At 40.7% G+C, this 21,880-nt stretch overlaps 1 protein-coding gene across 2 annotated transcripts in view; it reads left to right on the top strand.

The window, feature by feature from the left end:
• Window positions 1–20,724, top strand: part of SLC25A24 (solute carrier family 25 member 24) — a 36,805-nt gene extending 16,081 nt beyond the window's left edge. The window contains exons 1-10 of one of the 2 annotated variants that reach the window (XM_072342958.1): window positions 909–1,176; window positions 9,642–9,768; window positions 10,772–10,859; window positions 11,306–11,417; window positions 13,753–13,911; window positions 14,267–14,419; window positions 15,508–15,615; window positions 16,459–16,626; window positions 17,710–17,860; window positions 18,208–20,724. In XM_072342958.1, coding sequence (XP_072199059.1) covers window positions 994–1,176; window positions 9,642–9,768; window positions 10,772–10,859; window positions 11,306–11,417; window positions 13,753–13,911; window positions 14,267–14,419; window positions 15,508–15,615; window positions 16,459–16,626; window positions 17,710–17,860; window positions 18,208–18,386 — 1,428 coding nt within the window. In that variant the 5' untranslated portion in view covers window positions 909–993 and the 3' untranslated portion in view covers window positions 18,387–20,724. Of the gene's footprint in view, window positions 1–908; window positions 1,177–9,641; window positions 9,769–10,771; window positions 10,860–11,305; window positions 11,418–13,752; window positions 13,912–14,266; window positions 14,420–15,507; window positions 15,616–16,458; window positions 16,627–17,709; window positions 17,861–18,207 lie in introns of those variants that run through there. The other variant, XM_072342959.1, reaches the window with a different exon arrangement.
• The last annotated feature ends 1,156 nt before the right edge of the window (window positions 20,725–21,880 follow it).

Genomic DNA, 21,880 nt, shown 5'->3' with positions numbered 1-21,880 from the left:
ATTAAGCAGATGTCTGGGAATGCATTCATGGTTGCAGTATCGGGTGTCATGCAGCAGGTTGCTTAGGCCTGACTAGTTTGCCTTTTTTAGCAAGGACAATGGCTTCCTCATAGGCACAGCTAACAGATGATCTATCAGCGTATGCAGAAATGTTTGGGACATTCACCTAACTCTTTTTCTTCCTATCAGCTGTTCATATTGAAGCCACACCGCTTCAACTTGGTGCGCATACCTGCACTACTTCATTTTGGGGCAAACAAAGGCAAGTGAAAAATGAATTCCTTGCTGCTTCACATCTTAAATGAACATGTGGATGAATTGAATGTAACTTGTGTTTTCAGTCTTCTACCATCCTTTTAATTCTAAGCAGGATCTGTAAATAGGAGTTCTAGAAGCAGACTTACAGCTCGGTGTTATGACTGATTTTTGCACACAACTTTTAGCAGCATAATGCATGATGGAGATTCCAGTTGTCCTGATACATTTATCGTAGTCAAACCTGCTACAGCTGGCTTTTCTTCCTTGTCTCTTCAGGAAGAACAAGTGCAACTTTTCCTCTTTTCCTCTTACTTTTGGGCTATTGACACTTCACACTGAGGTCAAGTAAAAGATGTGTTCCAGGTATGTGGTGTTCATTTGGGGATGGTTCTAGTGTATGTGTTGTGTTAATATTGAAGTACACTGTTGGGTATGGTACTGATATAGAGGAAAGGACCGCTGCTATGGGAACGATGTCAGGTGGTAGAGGTGATGTGCGATGACTAAGCCAGGCCAAGCCCATCTGGCAACTCTCTCTATCTGGATGCTCTCTCTATCGCCGCCCCGGGGCGGGCCGGGAGGAGCGGCCATTTCACGGCTCCGTGCGCGGCCGCGTCCCGCCTCGGGCGGGCGGGGCGGTGCGGGCGGGACCGGCCCCGTTCCTTCTGCGGTCCCTCCCGCCCGCGCCCAGCCCCGGGGAGCCGAGCGGCTGTGGCTGCTGCCGTCCGCTGCGCCATGCTGCCGCTCCTGCGCCGCCTCGCGCTGCCCGCCGCCTGCGACGGGAGCCGCGATGGCGACTCGCGGTACGCCAACCTCTTCAAGAAGCTGGACCTCAACGAGGATGGCAGGGTGGATATCGCCGAGCTCCAGACGGGCCTCCAGGCCATGGGCATCCCGCTGGGCAAGGAGGCGGAGGAGGTAGGAGCGCGGCGCGGCCCTTTCCGAGGCGGTCCCTCCCGCTGCACGGGCCTGCTCCGGGAGCTGTGCTGTACGCTTATAAACGAGGTGACTCGCGTGCAGACTCTATTAGGAGCATGGCAGCTGGTGGTTCTGCTGCCAGATGGGCTTGGCCTGGCTTAGTCATCGCGCATCACCTCTGCACTTCCTTGGCCCGTAGTGCACGATGTGCCATGGTGCTTCTGCTCCAGCGTGGGGGAGGATGTAGCTCGCGGCTGTGTGTGTCTGTCACTGTTTGCACGATCTGGGTCAGAGTAAGCGTGTGGGGAGCAGCGGGTAGGTAAGGCTCCGTTTCAGCTGTATGGCAGCTGGCTGCGGTGGCAGCTGGAGTCGCAGCACCTGCACATAAAAGCACCTGTGTATAGCAGTAACCCTCTGACCATGGAACAGACACTGCTCTCACTTTGAGCTGCAGGTTCTGTAGTGATTGTGATGGGACAAGGTGCAGTGGCTTTAAACTGAAAGAGAGGAGTACTATGTTGGATGTTAGGAAGAAGGTCTTTACTCTCAGGCGGTGAGGCCGTGGCTCAGGCTGCCCAGAGAAGCGTTGGATGCCCCATTCGTGGAGGCCTTCAAGCCCAGCTTGGGTGGGATTCTGGGCAGCTGGAGCTGCTGGGTGGCAGCTAGCACATGGTAGGGGGTTGGAACTCACTTATCTTCTAGGTCCCTTCCAATCGAAGCTGTTCTGTCATTCTGTGACTATGATGTCCTGCTATATTCCCTTTTCTGAATGATTTTGCTTGAGTCAGTAAAACTTGAGTCATCAAGTGCTGAAGTGCACTTACACCACCAAATCTGTCTTGCACATGGGCGAGAAACTTCTGTTTTCTATTTTCAGTGATGCCTCAGGGTTAGAACATAAAATCATTTAATACCCAATTCTGTGTGAGTATTTGTATGATAAAGCAAGGCTGCATTATAAGAGCAGCTTCTAGGTTTCACTTTTATCTCTTTATAAGGTATTGTTTACTGAAGCTGTTGAAGTTGTCTTCAATGGGCTCAGTTAATTTTAGCAGTTGTAACACTTTCTCTTGTGCTGATCTTTCATTAGGAAGCAGAGAGATGGCACGTGGACATGTAAATTATTTTGGAAAGCAAGTAGCTTGTATCTGTGGACATGTGAGATGTATGGGTTGGCCTCCGGCTAATGGCTGTGTGCACCGATGCTTAGGCAGTGTTGTCTGGCTTTATACATCTTTCAGTAGACGTAACTTCCAAATGGTGTGGAAGAATTTGCATTTCAGCTGTATTCTGCAAGTCAGACACAGGTGCAGTGAGGCTGAACAGGGAAGGGTTAGGGTTAGAAGCCTGTGCTTGAGTTGTTACTTTAATGGTGTTCTTTATTTCAATATCAAGAACAGTCAGACAGCATCTTGTTGCTATGCCAGGGTTAGCCACTGTGTAGATTCTGGTAGAGGATTGGGAAGGTGAACTTAGATTTTGACAAGAGTGCTCAGAGATAAGTCGGGTAAGCCATTCAATTTCAGTGACCTTGCGCTAATCCTGGTGCACTCCTTGTTCCTTCTGGAGTGTTTGGTCTCTGCTTTCCTTCTTCTTGATACATGTAACTCTCTGCCTTTGATACTTGAGGGAGTAGGGTCCTGCAGGTCTCACATCAGTTGAATGGTGCTACTGTGAGAGTATGAATGAGTTGTAAGCATACTTCAAATCGAATATTGCTTGTGGTCAAAATCATCTTTAGAATGAAATAAGTGTATCTGAATTCTCAGCGTTTGGTTGATTAAGGAGTTGGGTCTGCTTACCGGTGAGAATTGTGTTGCTGGTCGCTAGCTGCAGTCACACATTATGTACAAGTTGTTGAAAACCTGTTGTACCAGTTAGACTATAACAATTTAGGGTTTTTAGTTAAAGAGAACAATAGAGGGATAGGTGTCCTGTTTTCTGACAATTAATGAGGATAGTCTTCCAACAGAGACTGCTGAGAGTCCCAAGACACAAGTGACGTGTTTATTAAGTCTTGAGCAACTCGTAATTGAAGTTCAGAGTGATTTTTGTGTTCAGTGTGATGTTTTCCATACAAAGTGCAGGGCTAAGCATCTGTCCCAGCCTTGATTGATGCAGGACAAACTGGTAGTGAAACCCATGAAATCAATTGAGATAAGCTACACCCCCAAGGCTGTAATGGGGAGCTGGAACGGGCTGTTCTAGTTACCTGAGAAACACGGTGTAAGCCATGAGTCATGTTAGGCTTCTGAGATGGGTCAAACAATTACTGGAGTGCACTACAGCATTTATATGCTCGCCGTTTTAATGGTGCACATAGGTTTTTACTTGAGAAGACTTTTTATAGCGAGGGAGCCTCAGTGAGACTTGCTGCTGCTTTCTTTCCTGTCTTTATGCAACTCATCTGTTTCCTATGCTTGTTCTCGAGGCTCGAAGCCAAGTTCTCCCACTCAGTCCTTATCTCAGGCTCTAGATTGGTGTTTACATCAGTAAAATGTCTTTAGACTACTTGGTAGAAAGACATTTTATTGATAAAGTTACTTATTTAGTCATTACCTTTATGTCTGGGGAGGCAGAAGTAGTCTTATAATTGCTACTAATGAGTCAGGAAATGAAATGGAGCAATATCATAAATGTGGTTAAGGGTTCTGCCCTGCTGATAGCATGAAGATGTGGGTATGAGCAGACCTTTGGATATCCTACAGAAGAGCAGATGCACTTTCCTGTGGCTGAGTCGGGGTGTCAGGTCTTGTGCTCATTTGCTAAGGTGCACGTCTGGGTTAGATCTCCAGAACTCCTGTTTGTAGTGAAACACATCCCTGTGGGGGTGTTGATCACTGCCCTCATGACAGGCACCATTCCCTCCTGGTTAACTTTTGGTAAATGGATGTAAGTTGTTTCCTGGCAAAGTCTATTGGCCCATCCCAAATGACAGTATAAATTAGTGATCACGCTCTTATTACTGCTTTCCTCTTTGCTCTGAAACAATATATAGTCCCTCTCTAGGGGTTGGTGTAGTTTCTGAAGTTTCCGAGCTGCTATCCACTCAAGCAATAGACGTGAGTGTGCTCCTTTTGAATTAATCTTTCATTTGTTTTCTTGACAGTTTTACTCATGTTTAATGTACGACGAGACACTCTTTAGATGAAGTAACACAGTAGATATCAGTTTGATGTGTTGGAAGTGGGTCACTTGTTCCTCTTTAAGGAAGAATCATTCTTTTTCTCCATAGAAAGGCATCCTAGCCCAAGGTGACAGAAGCTCACAGCTTTGCGGTCTGTTTGACCTGCCTCCTGTCAGTGTGTGACAGAAAAGTAAACCACCAAAAAATCCGAAATGTCTGCTTCTTAAAGGCTGCCAGGATGACTCCTTTTTTATTTGGTATGTTACTTGCTAGGAAAGGATAACTTGGTAAAGCTTTGCAGAAGATTCCTAACGCTGTGTGTCAGCACCTACAAAGAAGGAGTTTAGTGTGGTGGCAGCATCAAATGGCTCTCTACAACTACTTTAATAGCCTTTGCACAGTTCATTTTCATTAGGAGAGCTGTCTGATAGCAATACTAAATAGATGCTGGAATCAGATCTCAAATGATCTCATCCCGTGTCTTCAGAATGCAGCGAGTCTCTTAGATACAAGCACCATACATGGTGTGTGTGGTTATACTATTTTTGTTCACCCTTTCCTTCTGTTGCAATCAATCCTTACGGTAAACCTGCAGGAGGCAAGCTCCATGTGTTTAAGCTTCAGTTTCTGCTAGAAACAGCCAACCATTCACACTCAAGAACTATTTATGTATTGAGTCCTGCAGCTAGGAGTAGGAAGATGGTATTGGAATGAATAACTGCGTTCTGGAAGCAGCATCATGATCTTATTTGGCCTGACTGTCAGGTTTAGACTTAAGTCAAATTATGCCCAGCTATATGAAGGCCCCTTTAGTTTAATGGAGCAGTGTGATGAGATACCTCCATGTAATGGAAATGGGGCCCAAAGGCACTAAGTTCTCAGTGATCGGATCATGGTCAGCTTGGAGTAATTGGCTGGGTTTGTGGAACTTTCAGTTTTGCTCTTACCTGCGATGAATCAGTAAGAAGACTGGCTAGCTTCCCTATTGCAGAGTGAGGTGCTGAGGGCAAAGAGCAGGAAGGGGAAACTGTAGCTGATGCAGTAACAGATAGTCCCAAACAGTATGAGGGTGGGGACTCTGTTCATGGTGGTGTCTGACAGTGTCACCTGCTGGGTACTGTTTAAATGCCCCGATATCCTTTAGGAAAGAAGTGAGCAAATAAAAATGGGATATCAAAATATGGCGAGCGTTCTTGGGAGGTAATGCAAATGATTGTTTTGTGCAAAACAGGATATTGGAAAGTATTTTTGAGCTTCAACAGCAGTCTTGTTAGCATGTTATTGGGACACAGTGGCTGGAGTAATATGTGGGTGCATCTTGGGGCCCTTTGACTACATTCCATATTTATCCCTCAACTGATACACTGTCACAAGAGTGGTTTTAATCAACTGTGTTTTGCATTATCGTCTTGTGTTATGAATTTGTGTGGTCTTGGCAGATACAGGTAGGAAATAATAAACAGTGTCAGTTCTTGGTATGGGAGGATGCGTGTCCAGAGAAGATTGAGGCTCCCTGTGTTTGAGCTGTGGCTGGATCTGAGTCCCAGTAGATTTCAGTCTAAAACATTTGTAATTGTAGAATGCAGAGTTATGTGAATGACTGACGCTAGTTATTTTGAAGGCAGAGATGGAAAGAACAGAATAGGGGGAGAATGGAATGAGTGTGTTCCCATGGAGAAATATCCTTGAGATAGGCATCTGAAGGATACTGAAAGAAAACATGCATCTTATGTGTCCAAGAGATTCACTGTTCTTACCTTGGTGCTGGCTTGTTTTCAGTGCAGTATCTGTGACTGTGCCCTTTGGAGCTCTGTCCATAGATTACAGTACAATGAGCTGCTAATTGCACCAATTCTGAATCTTTAAATGCTGTTTATTTTTACTTGTAGTTAGCAGCATAGGAAGCCAGAAATGCCCAGTAACTTCTTGATGGATTGCTTCCTGTTAAGTTTTTTTTAGCTGTATAAATGAGCTGAAATAACAGGCTAATATAGGTGACTGGCAATCGTTTGTACTTTAGTTTTACATTTTACTTTGGTTAGTTTACTAACCAGAAGCATGGGATGGCTTACACACAACACAAAAGCAATTACACTAAGTACCATATGAGGGATCAAGTGTAGATCTAAAAGAATAGTCTATGTAAAAGGATTATGATTTCTAGTGTTTTGCATTTTCTTTTCTATAGCAGTGAATGCATTAAAGTTCATGACTTTGGCACAGAGTAATCTGATAATTCATCGGGACACTTTTGACGTCAGGGTTTTTAGCTGTCTCACTTTGCTGACGTTTCCAACAGACGTGCTGGCTTAGGTTCCCACATCTAGGAACCTTTCTGAATAAGGAGTGTTTTTTATCTAAGAAAGTTCTTCACTGTTTCAGTCTAGTTTTGGTCTTTCAAATTCCTGTGGCCTTGCTGTGCGGGACTTGAAAAGCAGTGCTGTTAACAAACTACCCAGCAGAAAAAGAACAGAAGTGAAATAAATGTTATAAAACAATAAAAATGGAAGGAATGCCATGGCTAAATAGGGTCAGCACAGCAGTGTTCTAGTCAGCTTGTGTGAAGGCCCATAGCACAAGAATGAAAGATGATCTAAATAGATCTTTAAGTATTTGTAGCTCCGTAAGTTGTTAGCTACTCTTTCTGGTCACTGCTTCACTGTATGGGGGATTATCTTTATGCTTCAAGGTTGGTGTTTTTAGATGAGGAAAGAATTGCAGCCCTTAAAAAAATAAACTCTTGTGTGTCAGGGCTGGGCCTGCTGAAGGGTGATGTGGTTCCCTGGTAGGTCCAACAGTACATGGCAGGTGTTAGAGCTGTGCACACTTAGCACTGGTTCCCAGGGCTCACACGCAGCAGCTGGCACCTAGGCTGGTTCCGGTTCTATTGTTGTAAACACACCTAAGTTAAAAATGCATCCAGTTCTCCACCAGAGAAGTAGGTGAAGCAGGAAGTGACACGGTGACAAGTCATTGTAACTATGTGAAATATGTAATCTGGCAGCGTATGAAACAAGGAGCAGCAGAGTCTGATTCCTTGCTGGACATCGGTGAGGTGACTGAACACTGATTGCCCAGGGAGGCTGTGGCATCTCTGTACTTGGAGGAGCTCAGAGAAAGGTGCCCCTCTTCACTCCAGCTAATTACCGGCTCTGTAAACCTCCTAGGAATTTCCGCTTTCTTTGGCTCACATCATCCTCAGCAGTGGAGGATTTGTAATTGGAATGTTGCTTATGTTTTATTGTGCCTGTGAGCCAGAACAACGCTTGCCTTCTTCTGTATTTGTGTAGCTCAGGTAGGAAGCAGTACTAGCTGGCCCTGATGAGAGTTCATGTAACTGACCCCTTCTCAATTGGCTGGGAGAGCCTCAGGGCTGTGTGGCAGGGGATGCTGTGTGTACTGGGCAAGGGGTTGAGATGGTGTTATATTCAGTGCAGGGACTCCCTCAGCCAAAGGTCATTCTTAATGGACTTCTTTTGATGGATTTGTCTATTAGAAGGTGGTTGTCAGGAATGCATCCATAAACTCGAGTAAATAAGACCTTTTTGTTTTTGTAGGATGTGGGCATTGCATGTAACTGAACTGGTGGGTAGACTGTTGTTGACAAGCTATTGATAACAACAACAGCCAGGCTGGAGTATATTGAGGACAGAACCACATAAATATTGTTCTCAGCTGAGATGAGACACCTTTATTGGAGTATGTGTTACCTTGCATACGTTTCACTGTGCATAATGTACTGTATTAGCAGAGCTAAATAATTTGCCCCATATTTCGCTGTTGAGTGAGCCTTTTAATTGAGAAGCCTATGGGTGCTGTATGTTTTGCATGGGTTTTTTTAGTTTAAACTTGAAACTTCTAAGTGTGTGAATAGGAAAGATTAAGGAGGCATTACAAATGTGTGAACACTTTTGTGTTCAGGCCAGAGTTCTCAGCATACTTTATGTTGGGTGTCTGTAGGCTAATCTTGTTAGACTTTGCTCTCTTGAGGGTTTATACTAATTATGGTGGATTTTAAAAATAAAAAAAATAAAATAAAAAAAGAAATAAAATTAAAACAGACTTAGTCGATTACAGTGACTGAGCAAATCCTACTGATTTACTTAGCAGTTGTGCAAGGCAGTCTTGCAGAATAGAAGGTGTCTGGAAGAGTTGTTGGCTCATCATGCTATACGTATGCCTTGAAGTGCTCAGAAACTTCTGCTTTCACATTGCTTTTGTACTGCATGCTGTCCCCTTGGGATTACCCACACTGAGCAGCAGCACAGGAACTAATGCCCAAATGAAGGGACATAACTTCCCCTCAATTCTTTTGTTTTAGAGCAGAAGTGTTGGGATGGACTTCCTTCCCCTGTTCTTTGCAACCTGTTGGATGAGCCAGTGGCACTGTGGGCACATAAAGAAGATGGGCAGTGCACACTGGAGTGGTGCTGCAGGGCTTTCCATCCTAATCCTGCTGCTGTCTGCTGCTCTGTTCATGGAGCAGTTTGTGCTGTGGCTTCAGATCCAAGCTAATACGTGTGCAGAGATTGCTTACCTGGGCATTTCTTACCTCTGTGATTTGCCTTTGCAGACATATCTCAGTTGTTACACAGTGATGTCCCATGGGGTTGGTTTGTTTCCCTTTTATTGTAAAGTGTGTTTTCATACATAAAGATGATACACTGCTCTGGCACTTTGAATGAAAAGTATATGGCATTTGTCTGTATTTCAAGCTTGTTTTCTACGGTGCTGGCAATTGTATATTGTGTTCAACTCATAGTTAATTTTATATGTAGGCTGTCTGATCTGTAGGGCAGTTATTAGCAAACACATGCCAGAGTGGAAGACAACTGTTGTTGTGGTGTGTGTGGTGAGGGATTTTGTGTCAGCAGTTAAATAGTTAATTGCTGTTATATTTCAGAATAGGCCCCTAGATTAAAGAATAGCAGAGACAGTTTAATGGTACTGGAATCTCATAGACTTCAAGTAGAGCTTGAAAATTGCAGGCTTAGAGTTGTTTCCTGCTGTGATTTTTGTCATGTTTCCCAGGCTGTCTTCCATGGATGGTTTGATCTCTAGAGATGTAACTTGTGTATGAGCAAGAAAGTTTTGGGGATTAAAATCTACTGCTATCTTTGAGTATGGAGTATTTTTTTCTTTTTGTTATGAAGCTATGAAGAATTAGTTAAATTCAGGGGACAAAACCAGCTCTGAATTGTGTGCTTAGGTGTGTGTTTTCCTGCCTTGATTCTCAATGTGACCAATATGGTACTTATTAAACCTCAGCTGTGTTGTGCTGTCATTACCTTGTGAGTTGCTGTTTTGTAAAGTCAAATGTTAATTTTTCTCCCAACAGAAAATCTTTAAAGCTGGAGATACTAACCAGGATGGACAGCTAGATTTTGAAGAATTCATGCAGTATCTTAAAGATCATGAGAAGAAAATGAAACTGGCGTTTAAAAGCCTGGATAAAAACAATGATGGTATGCTGTTATTTCATGTGTTCTAATGTTTGAAGAAACTACATTTTCTAAGTTACCTTGACTTTAGTATTGTTTAAATTGGAGACTAAAAGTTGTGTGTGGGAATCCTCCACTTCTTTGCCCTACTAGGAACACAGTTATGATTTACTGTAGGTTGAAGTAAGTCTTTCTTTTTTATTTTAATTAACTTTCAAGTTTGTTAATCTGGAGATCTTTGCTTTGTGGACAGTGAAGCCATAAGGAAGTTACTGTATATCAATTATGGACAAAGTAACTATTAACTGTGTGTTTGTATCTTATTCGGCGTGGGATTTAAATGTTCTTACCTTTGCTCTGTCCTTAGATAATGAAAGTGAATCATCTCTTTAAAATCTTTTAATTATCTTTTGCTATTGTGTAGATGTTATAGAATGTTAGAAACATTGAATGGCTTGGGTTGGAAAGGACCTCAAGGATCATCAAGTTCCAATCCTCCTGCCAACTGCTAGACCAGGTACTAGATCAGGTTGCCCAGGGCTCCATTTAGAACTGGCCTTAAATGCCTCCATGGATGGGGCTCTCAAAACCTCTCTGGGCAGCCTGTTCCTGCGCCTCATCACTCTCAGTGGGAAAAACTTCCCCCTGACATCTAAAGGAGGGAAGGTTTAGATTAAAACCATTCCCCTTGTCCTATCACCTTTATGAGAAGTTGGTTTCCCTTATATTTATTATCTCCCTTTAAATTGGAAGGTCTTCCCACAGCCTTTTTTTCTCTGGGCTGAACAAGCCCAGTTCCTTCAGCCTGTCTTCATTCCAGAGGTGTTCTAGCTCTGCTGGCCACGACTTATCAAGTAGGACGGAGAGCAGACTGGCAACCATATTAGTCAGTTGCTTTAGGACCCTGTCATGTATGTTGTCTGACTTCGCAGACTTGTACACATTCAGTCTCATGAGGCAGTCACAGACTAACATGTTAAGCTCAGTGAACTCCATATTGTATATACTCATCTTCTTTTGTTTCAAGGAAAAATTGAACCATCAGAAGTTGTGCAGTCCCTCAAGATACTGGGTATCAACATTTCAGAAAAACAGGCCGAGAAGATCCTGCAAAGGTCAGGAATTAATATTTTGAGCTTCTTTACCTTTGGATTTTGTATAATTCAGAGAATGCAATAGTTGAATGGATTTCTGACTTGGAAATGATGCTCGTGCCTTCAGTAGCACATATGTAGGAATTCTTACATTACATCTGTTCTTGGGTTATAGATGGATTAGCCACTATTTTAACATATGCTTATGGGAGGGGAATCTTTCTACCTCATTTCAGTACAAATATTGTTGATAGAAATGAAGGTTGTTTTATGTTTTTAAAATGGAGAATGCTACATACAGTGGGGTAGGAGATACATGAATACATGGTATTGAATGATTGTGGCAGGTTCACCCTTGAAGTTTCCACATATTGTCTGTAGGCTGATCGTTGTGGTGGCCAATATTTAAAATAAAGTATTTCCTTTTCTCTTTTTTTTGTTGTTTGTTTTGTCTTTTTATTTTTTAGTATTGATGCTGATGGGACAATGTCAGTAGATTGGAACGAGTGGAGAGATCATTTTATGTTTAACCCTGCTACGGACATAGAGGAGATAATCCGATATTGGAAACATTCCACTGTAAGTTCAACTTTAATGCATCTTTTAAGTTCATTTCTGCTGGGACAACTTCTAGTATTGAGCGTAACAACATTCGTATACCTTTTAATTGCCAGTAATTCCTAGGAAGAGATATTTATCTTCCCTTGGGGATATTCCGTAGAAAGAAACTTGTAACACTATTAAGTGTTCTTTGGTATTATGTTACATTCTTCTGTTCAGAGCTTTGGCTATGTTGAAACATACATGAAACATTTTAACTCTTACGTTCAAGTCAGTTCAGTAATGGTGTTTCTGTAATAATGTTACCAATAAAATCACAGTTGCCTTGGTCAGTGATACATTCTTACATTCTTCTGTGCTGTGGAATTTCATTTAAGAATGATAGGATGTACAGCAACAAGCGGACAGTTTTTTTTTAGGTTAGTGTTGAATGGAGCTCTTACCACCTCAGTGTCTGACTTGAAGCAACAGATACTAAGGTAAATAAGCCAGTAACAATCCACTTAATTTTGTTTTTCTTGTACAGAGAGGGGTAGTCTGTTTAGTTTTGAGATGATCTGTAAAGTTAGGTGAAAATTAATTTGAAGAGACCAATCATACTTGGAGGGACTGGTCACCACTTACATAGTAAAAAGCAGTCTGAGATGTGAAATTTTAGAGCAGCTCGCACTGCATGGACTAAATTCATATGTGCTTGCCAAAAAGGTACCAGGTCTGTGTTTGCTGAGGAAAAGTACTTGGAGTTGCTTTGTGATCAGACGGGCATGGTCCCAGCTTGTGCAGCTAAGAATACCCGTGCTTTAATCATAGGCTTTGTATCACTTGTAAAAATAGATCTATTCTTGCTATTGTGGTATGTTCTTAGTTATTCCTAAAGAAGAAATACTGATGTCTCTTGTGGTGTTCTAGATGGGGCTCAGTAATGACCCAGTTATCACAGCAAGCATAATCCAGCTATGCAGTTACACAGCTGGTGCTTCAGATAAGGGCAGATGTGAGATGTCACATGCCTGTCTGACAGCTCTTGAAACTGCTTGCTTTTTTTAATTTGTAGACTTTAATAATACAGTTGTATAGTTTTAATTGCCCTCAGACTCTTCTGAGGTAGCTGCACTGGCAATTATTAAGGTAGTTGTGGTCTTTGTTATAAATCTCTCCTAAATTTAGGAGATGGAGAGATTTAGCATTTAGGGGTCAATAGATGTAAAGTTAGAACTCGGGTAGATATGCTTCTAGTATCTGTAAAAACTATTGATTTTTATGTTTTGAGAGTTCTGGTTGATACTTTGCGACTATTTGTTGTTGAGTAACTGAAGGCATGAGAATCATGAGAGTCAGAAAGAGGAAAAGATTTTTCTCTTCATTCTGTTTCATGTTCAGTACTCAGATGAGTTAGATCTTACCTTATTTGTGGACTTGTGTATAATCTGCATACTGTTGTTTTTACAGTCCAGACGAGCAAGTCAGTAATCACTTGATTTAACAGAGATCTCACTGGGGTGTGGTGTCTGAACTCAACAGTAAAAATGAGTTTGTCAGTTAACATACTCCCAGTTCAGTACTTGTTATCGTTTGCTGAAACATTCCTGATTCTTTATAGGCTTTCTTCAGGTAGCTTTTCATTATCTCTGGCGCAGTTGTTCTGTTTTTATCATGCTTATAAATTACACGAACAGCAAAGAATCCATTAAATGATGTGTACAGATAATATAGACTCATGTGATAAAACTGTCCAAGGCATAGTGCTGGGATGTTCTTTGATCATATTGAATGGTAATGCAAAGATGCAACTGTTAATGAGATGTCCAACTTGTATAGCTGAATAAAAATCATTAATATGTATTTCAGAGTAACTGGTAATGAGAGGAAACTTCAGAGAGACTTTATAAGCTAGTACACAGCAGCTATGGGGAGTTGAATATTTGGATATATCAACTATAAAGTTATTAGTGAAAGATGCCAGTCGGGGGGAGAAAAAATCCCACATAAGTGTGAATAAATTAGCATGAGAGAGAAATCTCTTGTTAGTGTCCTTAAGAGATTACCAAGCTAATCCTAGAAGACTGTCTGGTGAAAGGTTAGCACTGACAGTAAGCATTTGAGCCTTAGTGCTCTCTGTAAACCTTTACTGACCATGAGAGGATATCTTTGCTTGGGTCGTACTCAAGACAGAAGTTTGTCATAATGTTTAATGATGATGGTGCGATCTTTGAAATGGTGGGTATTTATGTTGAACTAAAGTCTTATTTACGTAATCTTAGGTGGTAGGTTAATTTCGAATTAGAACTATTGATAACATTGAGGTAATGGAATAAGATGGTTATATGCAGCCCTTTGCTTTGGATTCTAATAGGTGTTGGATATTGGAGATAGTTTGACTGTTCCAGATGAATTCACAGAGGAAGAGAAAAAGAGTGGACAGTGGTGGAAGCAGCTCTTAGCAGGAGGAGTGGCTGGTGCTGTCTCTCGAACAGGTACAGCACCTTTAGATCGTCTAAAAGTAATGATGCAGGTAGGTGCAATGTCTAAGAACTTCTTCATCTCCATTCTATCATTTCAGTTTTAGGGACCTGCTACAAAAAGCAGATGGTCAAGTAGAATGTGTAAATTCTGGAGATCTGGTTGCATTTTAACAGATTCTATATTTTGTACCCGTGAGAGTGTTTTCTATTTTGATGTTGGCAAAAATGTAGACTGTGTATTATTCTACTTGTGCAATTAAAATGTAATTTTCAATGGTGAATGTGTTTTGGTTTTGGTTTTTTGCTGGTTTATTTATGCAGTGACTGGTTGCTTAGGTGATGAGTTTTACAGGTGAATCAGAGCACTGACGCTTAGTCTGTTGGTTTTTTGTTGTTTCTTTTTAGGTTCATGGTTCAAAATCAAACAAAATGAACATTGCCAGTGGTTTTAAACAAATGTTGAAAGAAGGTGGTGTTCGATCACTCTGGAGGGGAAATGGTGTAAATGTCGTCAAAATAGCTCCTGAGACAGCTATTAAGTTCTGGGCTTATGAACAGGTAGGATGCTAAATCAGAAATGGACGTAGTAGTGTATAAAATAGTGTATTATTCTTACTGTTTATTATGTGTACTGTTGTATAGGAGTTCTTGTCATGGTTTAGGATTTTTGTAATAGTAATGTAGTTACTCAGGCTTAAAATAGCCTGTATTTTCTGCTAGTTAAAATCACGTTTTCCTAATTTGGCCATTGAATTATAAGCAGTGTAGGTTAAATCTGTCATAAGTTTTAAACTGTACTTCAGTTTTCATTACTGTATATGATATGATGTACTTCATTAATCTCATTTCTTCTCTTCAAAGTGAGAACAACCAAAACCTTAGCATGTTTTACTAGCTGGATTTGCGTAGGGTTCTTTGTATGTGAAATATCACGGTGCTGCGTAAGATGCCCTCACCCTGGATTTCGTAGTTATATTTACCTCAGAATCAGCTTTACACATCATGTTAAGGCCTAATCCGCCTTTGGAAAATGAATGACAGTTCTGATGTAGTGAACTGATCTAAGTAAGGCTAAATTAATGTATTGCATGTATTTGTACAGCAGTGAAATAAAAGCAACAAAAATAAGTCAAACAAATGTTGGGGTATTGCAAATCTGAGTGGCAGATGTAAATTCCATAGAGAAACTGTGAGCATTCTGTTCCTTCCTCTTGCCCAGCCTTTTGGAAACAGACATTAAGTGCATTCCTGCACGATGGCATTTGTCCTGTATGGTACTGTATGTACAGCTCTCTAGGTGCCTGCGTGAGCTGAGCTTTTGTTCTCTGAGGACGGTGATTTGCAAGGGAGTCAGAGCCCTCTTTGGGCAGCATGTTATAGGCTGCTTGTGGAGTACTGGATGGTAGTGTGAGTGACTGGCGCCTTCAATGTACAGGATCTTTGCATGTTAGAATGATTGTTTTTGTGCATCATTGATGACAGACTTGGAATAAGGATAGTGCAACTTTGGGTTTGTAAATACAACTATTAATATGTGAAGAAATAAGTGAAGCTTGAAAAGAAATGTTGTATTGTACTTCTAACTCCGGTGGAAGTCTTGCATCTCCTAAAAAGTGTGTGATGTTTTATGTCCTTTATCTTTACAGTATAAGAAGATACTCACTAAGGATGATGGAAATTTAGGCACTGTTGAAAGATTTGTATCGGGTTCTTTAGCTGGGGCAACAGCACAAACTTCTATTTATCCCATGGAGGTTAGTAGCAGAGAATTTGCTTCTATTTAGACATTACCAGATGGCAGGTTGGGCATTTTTGTACTTGAAAGTATTGTAGAAATTCCTATACGTACACTCTTATATCCTATGTTGTTGTTTTTACTTTTGACTTCTTTTCAGCACTAGACACATTAGGATAGATACTGTTCTAGTTTGATAGCTGTCACTTTTCTGTATGTATAGCTGTCCTTTTAAGGTATCTTTTGCTTCTTAAAAGATATGGGGAATTCAGGTGTTGATATCACTTGTGTGCACCAGAAATTTGGGTTATTGTGTTGTACGATTGCGTTTTGCATGACTGTCCTTTTTGAAATATACTATTAAACTTGTCTTGGAAATCTGGTTTGGGAAAAGAAATTCTATAATGTGTTTAACATTAAGTACATATTCAGACTTGTTTCTGAATTAGGCCTATATCTTTGCTATTATGTACAAAGTACTGGAACATAGTTGAAGTTGTGTTATAATAGGGAGCCAGGTCAGATGAAGGAGCTGGATGTGGAGGAAGAATAAAACAGCTACAGGAAAGGCTTGACGGATTAACTGGTCTTTCCTCTATGGAACTTATTTTTATGTATTAATTTTTGGACCGAATTGTAAGGTAGCGTATATTAGTGCTTATGGTGATGGTCTGCATTTATGATAAAATCCAAAGAAACTTACTGCCAGTCAGCCCTTAACAGTCATCATAAAGGAGACTTGGACTTATAAATTCAAAGCATTTCCAGAAAATTTAGTAAGCAGATATGCATTATTGTCCTGTATTTATAAGCTATGGTAATAAGCATGTATGTAATTAAGGCTACTGCTTCTCCCCTTCAGGTTTTAAAGACCAGGTTGGCTGTGGGTAAAACAGGGCAATATTCTGGGATGTTTGACTGTGCTAAGAAGATCTTGAAGAGAGAAGGTGTAAAGGCCTTCTACAAAGGCTATATTCCTAACATTTTGGGTATAATTCCTTATGCTGGGATTGACCTTGCTGTTTATGAGGTGAGTTCAGATTGCTGACTGTGTGCTCATGTAACGTCTACTAGTTTATTTACGAGCAGAGTAGGAGTTACTCAGATTTATAATACATCTGTAGTGTTACAGTTGCCCTGGATAAATGGGAATTGCTACTGAACTCACCTGTCTTTGACTTATTTTCTGCCTTCATTGGAGGTAGACTGTACAGATTGGCACTTAAATGCAACAGTTTCATCTAACGTTAAGGGCTCCTTTCTTCCATTCTATCAAACAAGAAATGTACTCTTAAGGAGGCAGTGTATTAGATTTTTGGTAACGCAATGCTCTTATGTAACTAAATGACCCCATTGGCTGGGAACATAACCTTTATATAGCAAGCCTGAGCCTTAAAAACTTGAGTAGTGTTCATACTAAGTTACCTGTCCTGCAGCTATGCTCATTTTTTGCTATTTTTGATTTGTAGTTGGATCAGAGTAATTGGAATTCCTCGTGTATTTTTGCATGTCACCAGAACTTTGTAGTTCTTGTGATGAGTTTCAATGCTGCACTGGTTTCTTTAAAGGGGAACTGGCACCTCTTACGATCATCAGCACCAATTAAAGTGTTTTGTCTACATTCAGATATTGAGCGTTGCTTCAAATTATGTCCAGTAACTAATATGCACAGATGAATTTTATTCTAGTCTAGAGAAATCTTGTTGTGGTACTGTAGCTATTGTAGTCAGCTTTAGGAAGTGTTTTCTAAAGCTGTATGGGAGTCATGTCCTACAGCTTGCATCTCTGCTTGTGCTTGGAGTGGCTTAAGCTTTTGTTGCACCTGGTGGCATGCTGGGTCATTCCTTCCCAGGTATTAAGTAGAACATGAGCATCGCAGCCTGTTGCTGTGTCTGGATATTAAAGGATTCTTTTTCTGAGCACTGACTGCTGTAGTCTGCAGTCCTTTACCACATGGGAAGGTCTTTATTTGTAGCCTTTATTCCAGCCCCTACATATGTGCTTTTTAGGGAGCTTAATGCTTTTCAGGATGGAACCTGTAACAGATCTTAATAGTAAACAATTATTTTCTTTTCCAAATGCAGATACCTTATTTAGTCTTTTATCTTGACAGCTCTTAAAGACTACGTGGCTAGAGCACTATGCATCAAGCTCTGCTAACCCAGGGGTCTTTGTGTTGTTGGGATGTGGTACTGTTTCCAGCACGTGTGGGCAGTTAGCCAGTTACCCTCTTGCCCTTGTCAGAACACGCATGCAGGCTCAAGGTGAGTCCCATCGTTATGGAAATGTTGCTGTGTGTTCTCACTGAAGTTACATCATTTGTGGCAGCTGTAGGCAGGATTTGGACGTGGGTTGGGGGGGGAGATGGGGGGAAGAGGAAAAGCTTGAAATATTGAGAGTTTATCCGATATGTAGATGAGTAATGCATTTCAGTGGGGTTTAGGCACATGGATCTCTCTGGTATATCTGGGGATTGAAGTGACTTGCCGTGAAAATATTTATATTCATTGTTGGCCTTAAGGATGATAAGCTGGACACTCAGTTGTTTAATACTTGCTGAAGAACTGTGGTATTTCTGGAACTGTTGAATAACGCTGTTTTCTTATTCTAGCCTCGGTGGAAGGAGCTCCACAGCTGAACATGGTCGGTCTCTTCCAAAGAATTATCGCTACTGAAGGAATCCAAGGACTTTATAGGGGCATAGCCCCTAATTTTATGAAAGTTCTTCCAGCTGTCAGTATCAGTTACGTTGTGTATGAAAAAATGAAGCAGAATTTAGGAATAGCATGAAATTAAGGAGAAAGGTGAGATATTGCTGATTTGGTTGGAATTATCAGGACAAAAATGATTTCTTCAGTAATCTGTTCTTACCATTAGAGACTCTTGAGAGATGCTGCGACTTCTGTTTTTATCCTCCAGTGGGAAGAAACTTTTTCAATTTCTAGATCACCATTTGTAAACAGATACCTATATTGCACTTTAATGTCACTAAATTGAGGAAAAGTCTTTTAATCAACTATATGCCTACATATTCATATAATCATGTGTATTTTATTCTTCTGTTTTCTCTAACTGAATTTGGCTCAGATGAAACCAAAGGTAGAGAAAGTTCGTACCGCCTTGATACTGAATAGATGAAAGTGACTTTGTCTTGTTGTGCTGCCTGTCCTCAAGCCATTCACAGATAACATTTTGCACTTCTAGAAGTAAGTACTTAGTATCATCATTATCGAAGGCCATCTAAGTTCTGAAAATTGTTATGTTTGGTACAGGAAGGGACAGTGTAACACATTAAATGTAGCCCACCACCTTGATTTTCAAGCTAACCTCTTTTTTTCTTTAAAGACTATGAGCCTGACAAACTACTGCTCCGTGGTATCTAGAATACCTCAATTGATTTATATCATGTTTTTTTGTAATGCAGTCAATGATTTTGATATCTTGCTTCTTTGTACCTGCTTTTGCACTTGTAAATGCTAGTATGACAAGCTTTCAATTACAGTTAGATGTTTTATAGAATCACACTATACAGACACAGAAAAAGCCTACTGGGTTACTGGATCCATTCCTACACATGTAAGTTACTGTTTAAAAACGAGGTGAAGGATCTGATAATAAGCTAATAATGAATTAGCTGTTGGCTGTGTTAGAAGAAATGAAGTGATTTAGACAAGAACTCAAGCTCATCATAGCTGCCTTGAGGAGAAAAGGCTTCTTGTTCTGGACTCGGTTTCTTCCCTTACTCTCAAAGGGTTACGGTCCCCTGTGTGCTTTTAGCAAATAAGGGATTGTGTTATTATGTAAAGATTTTAATGGCTTGTCATGAAGGACAAATCCGCTTTTCCTCACAGTCTTCTGTGTGCTCTGTGTCTTCTGTAAGAAATTTGGGTCATGAAAGACTGAAGTGTTTTGTCTGTGTGACCAAATGGAATTGTTGATCCCTAATGTCCATCAGGTTCACATTAACATAGCAAGTGAAGCACATACAGGGAACTTGTAAGTACTTCAGAAACAGTTCCTCATTCAAAGAAAAAAACTAAGGCAGCACTTCCATGTAGAAAACAGGTATTTCCATGTGTAGGCCACTTCCGTGTGGTTTATTTTTTCCCTGGGTGGGTGTGGAGCTGGGGCTGGTGGTATGATTTGTCTTTTTTCTTTGGCCTTCGGTCCCAGACATTGAGGTAAGAATAACAGTTAGCGCTGAATTCCGTTGTCATGCTTTTTCTGCAGTCTCTATTATGTCTTAATTCTGAATTTACAGTAATCCCAGATTTACAGAGATAATCTTTATACTCATGCTGACCTTCAAAAAACACTTCTTTGACCACTTCCTAAAATTGGATTACATGGACATGGATAAAACCATGACATGCAGGGAGAACTTAGTTCCTGTCTTAAGTTCCTGCGAGGCCTTTGAGGATCTGTGTGTACACACACAAACAGCTGCCCCATCCATATGTGCTTGTGTAGACACAAAATTGAACGCATCAACAAGTGCCCCTTGTACAAAAGACTGGGCCATGTTCTTCAGTCAGCAGGTCAGATCTGTATCTGTGTTCAGTGCTTCCATGTTTGTTGTGTTGTTTTTTTCCATAAACTGATACTTCCTAAGATTTGTATTATGGAATGTTCTATCAGATTGCAGAGAATGGCAGCTTTGTCTGTGTCTTTTGGTCTTCCATTTATGGAACCCTTTGCACTTTCTTAAAGACTGAGAAGTCATTCTGTCCAACTCAGCCACGTGTACAAAGCCTTTCCAGCCTGAATGTTTCTTGGTTTTGCCAACATCTTTGTGTCTTGTGGGATTTCTCACATTGGTGATGTTGCCTGGTCGTATTGCGTGACTGACCAATGAGCCAATGTACTGTATGTGTGATGACTTCAGCAATGTCTACCTTCCAGACTTGGTCCTTTTATTATAGTGCACAAGTGCCGTTATGAATATTGGAAGTTATGGTAGTGATGCTTTGAAACATGGGAAAGATGGAGTCCTCAAAATTCATTTTTCATTACGTGCCTCTGTGATGACTGTTCTATTGTATATTCTTTGTCTCTTAAGAAATGAATGTTTACCTTTTTAGCTATATGAAACTACCAGTTTCTAATAAATATTTGTTTCTTTATCTGGTTCAATTGTGCTGATCTTACTCGTGGCCAGTAGACAGGTGAAAATTCATTATTGCCTTACAGGTGTACAGTTCACTGTAAAAGAAAATTAAAGATAATTTATCTAATGGTGTTTTTAAGACCAGCTTGAACTTCACTTTTTGTTTCATATTGGAAATACTGTTTGAGATGTTTTATAGCTGATTAACATTCTATCAATAAAACCCTCTCATGGCATAATGGAAGATCAAATAATGATCAGTATTTTCTGCTTGTTGATTGGGCAGCATAACACCATGATTGCACCTGCAAGACTGAATTATTAATCAAGGAAATGTTTGCTTTTGTTCTTGATGTTTGTCTTCCTTTGATGTTAATCTTACTTCCAAATGAAAGGATCAACATAAAGCCTTGCCAAGGTAATTGTCTTAATTAATTCTGAGTTTGTAGCATGTTTATCCTCCTAAAAACACTCCTAGCAGATAGTTTGACAACCCCCCCCCCCCCCCCCCCAAGTTTCTCACACTAATTCTTTCAATAGTTAAAAATGTGTAAAGAAAGCCTTAGGGAGGCTTTTCTTGTCTCTGACTAACACAAATAATTGTCTTGTAAAAAATAAGGTTTATAACTTACATTTTAAATAGTGGAAATAAAACTGTTCCTTAATTTAAAACAAACGTGACCAAACACAAACCATTTGGTTCAATGTGAGATAAAAGTGCTTTGAAAAGTGTGAAAGTTCTCTGCAAATGCTAGGCTGTCCTTGGTGTGTCTCATAATGATGAAGCACTGATTTCAGTTCCTCAGTTACATGGTCTTTCCCACCCTCACAGGAAAGAAAATCTGTCTGTTACGTGTGTTACTGCTCTTTCATGGGCAGTGTATTTGTTTTATACATTTCAGACCTGGAATGCATCGTAGTTCTCAGCAGCTGTCACAGCCATTTCAACCAGCTTGTTCTTTTAGCTTTCAGTGTGTTCCGCTGAAGTGTTGTTGTAACCACTAGTGAAATAAAGCAGGTCAGAGGTGTGTTCTGAGCTCTTGGATGAGTGGTGACAGATATGCAGGTTGCTTTCTCCCTTGTCTTAAAATGTTTAGCCTGAAGTGTTCTAAGTAGTACCACCCAAGTTATGCCACTGAATTTCAACACAGAGGTGTGCAAAGATGGCCCATGTATA

The sequence above is a fragment of the Excalfactoria chinensis genome, chromosome 8 (assembly GCF_039878825.1).
Source record: "Excalfactoria chinensis isolate bCotChi1 chromosome 8, bCotChi1.hap2, whole genome shotgun sequence".
NCBI classification, from domain to species: Eukaryota; Metazoa; Chordata; class Aves; order Galliformes; family Phasianidae; genus Excalfactoria; species Excalfactoria chinensis.
The sequence above is the reverse complement of the archived record's forward strand: the minus strand, read 5'-3'. Positions and strand labels throughout refer to the sequence as shown.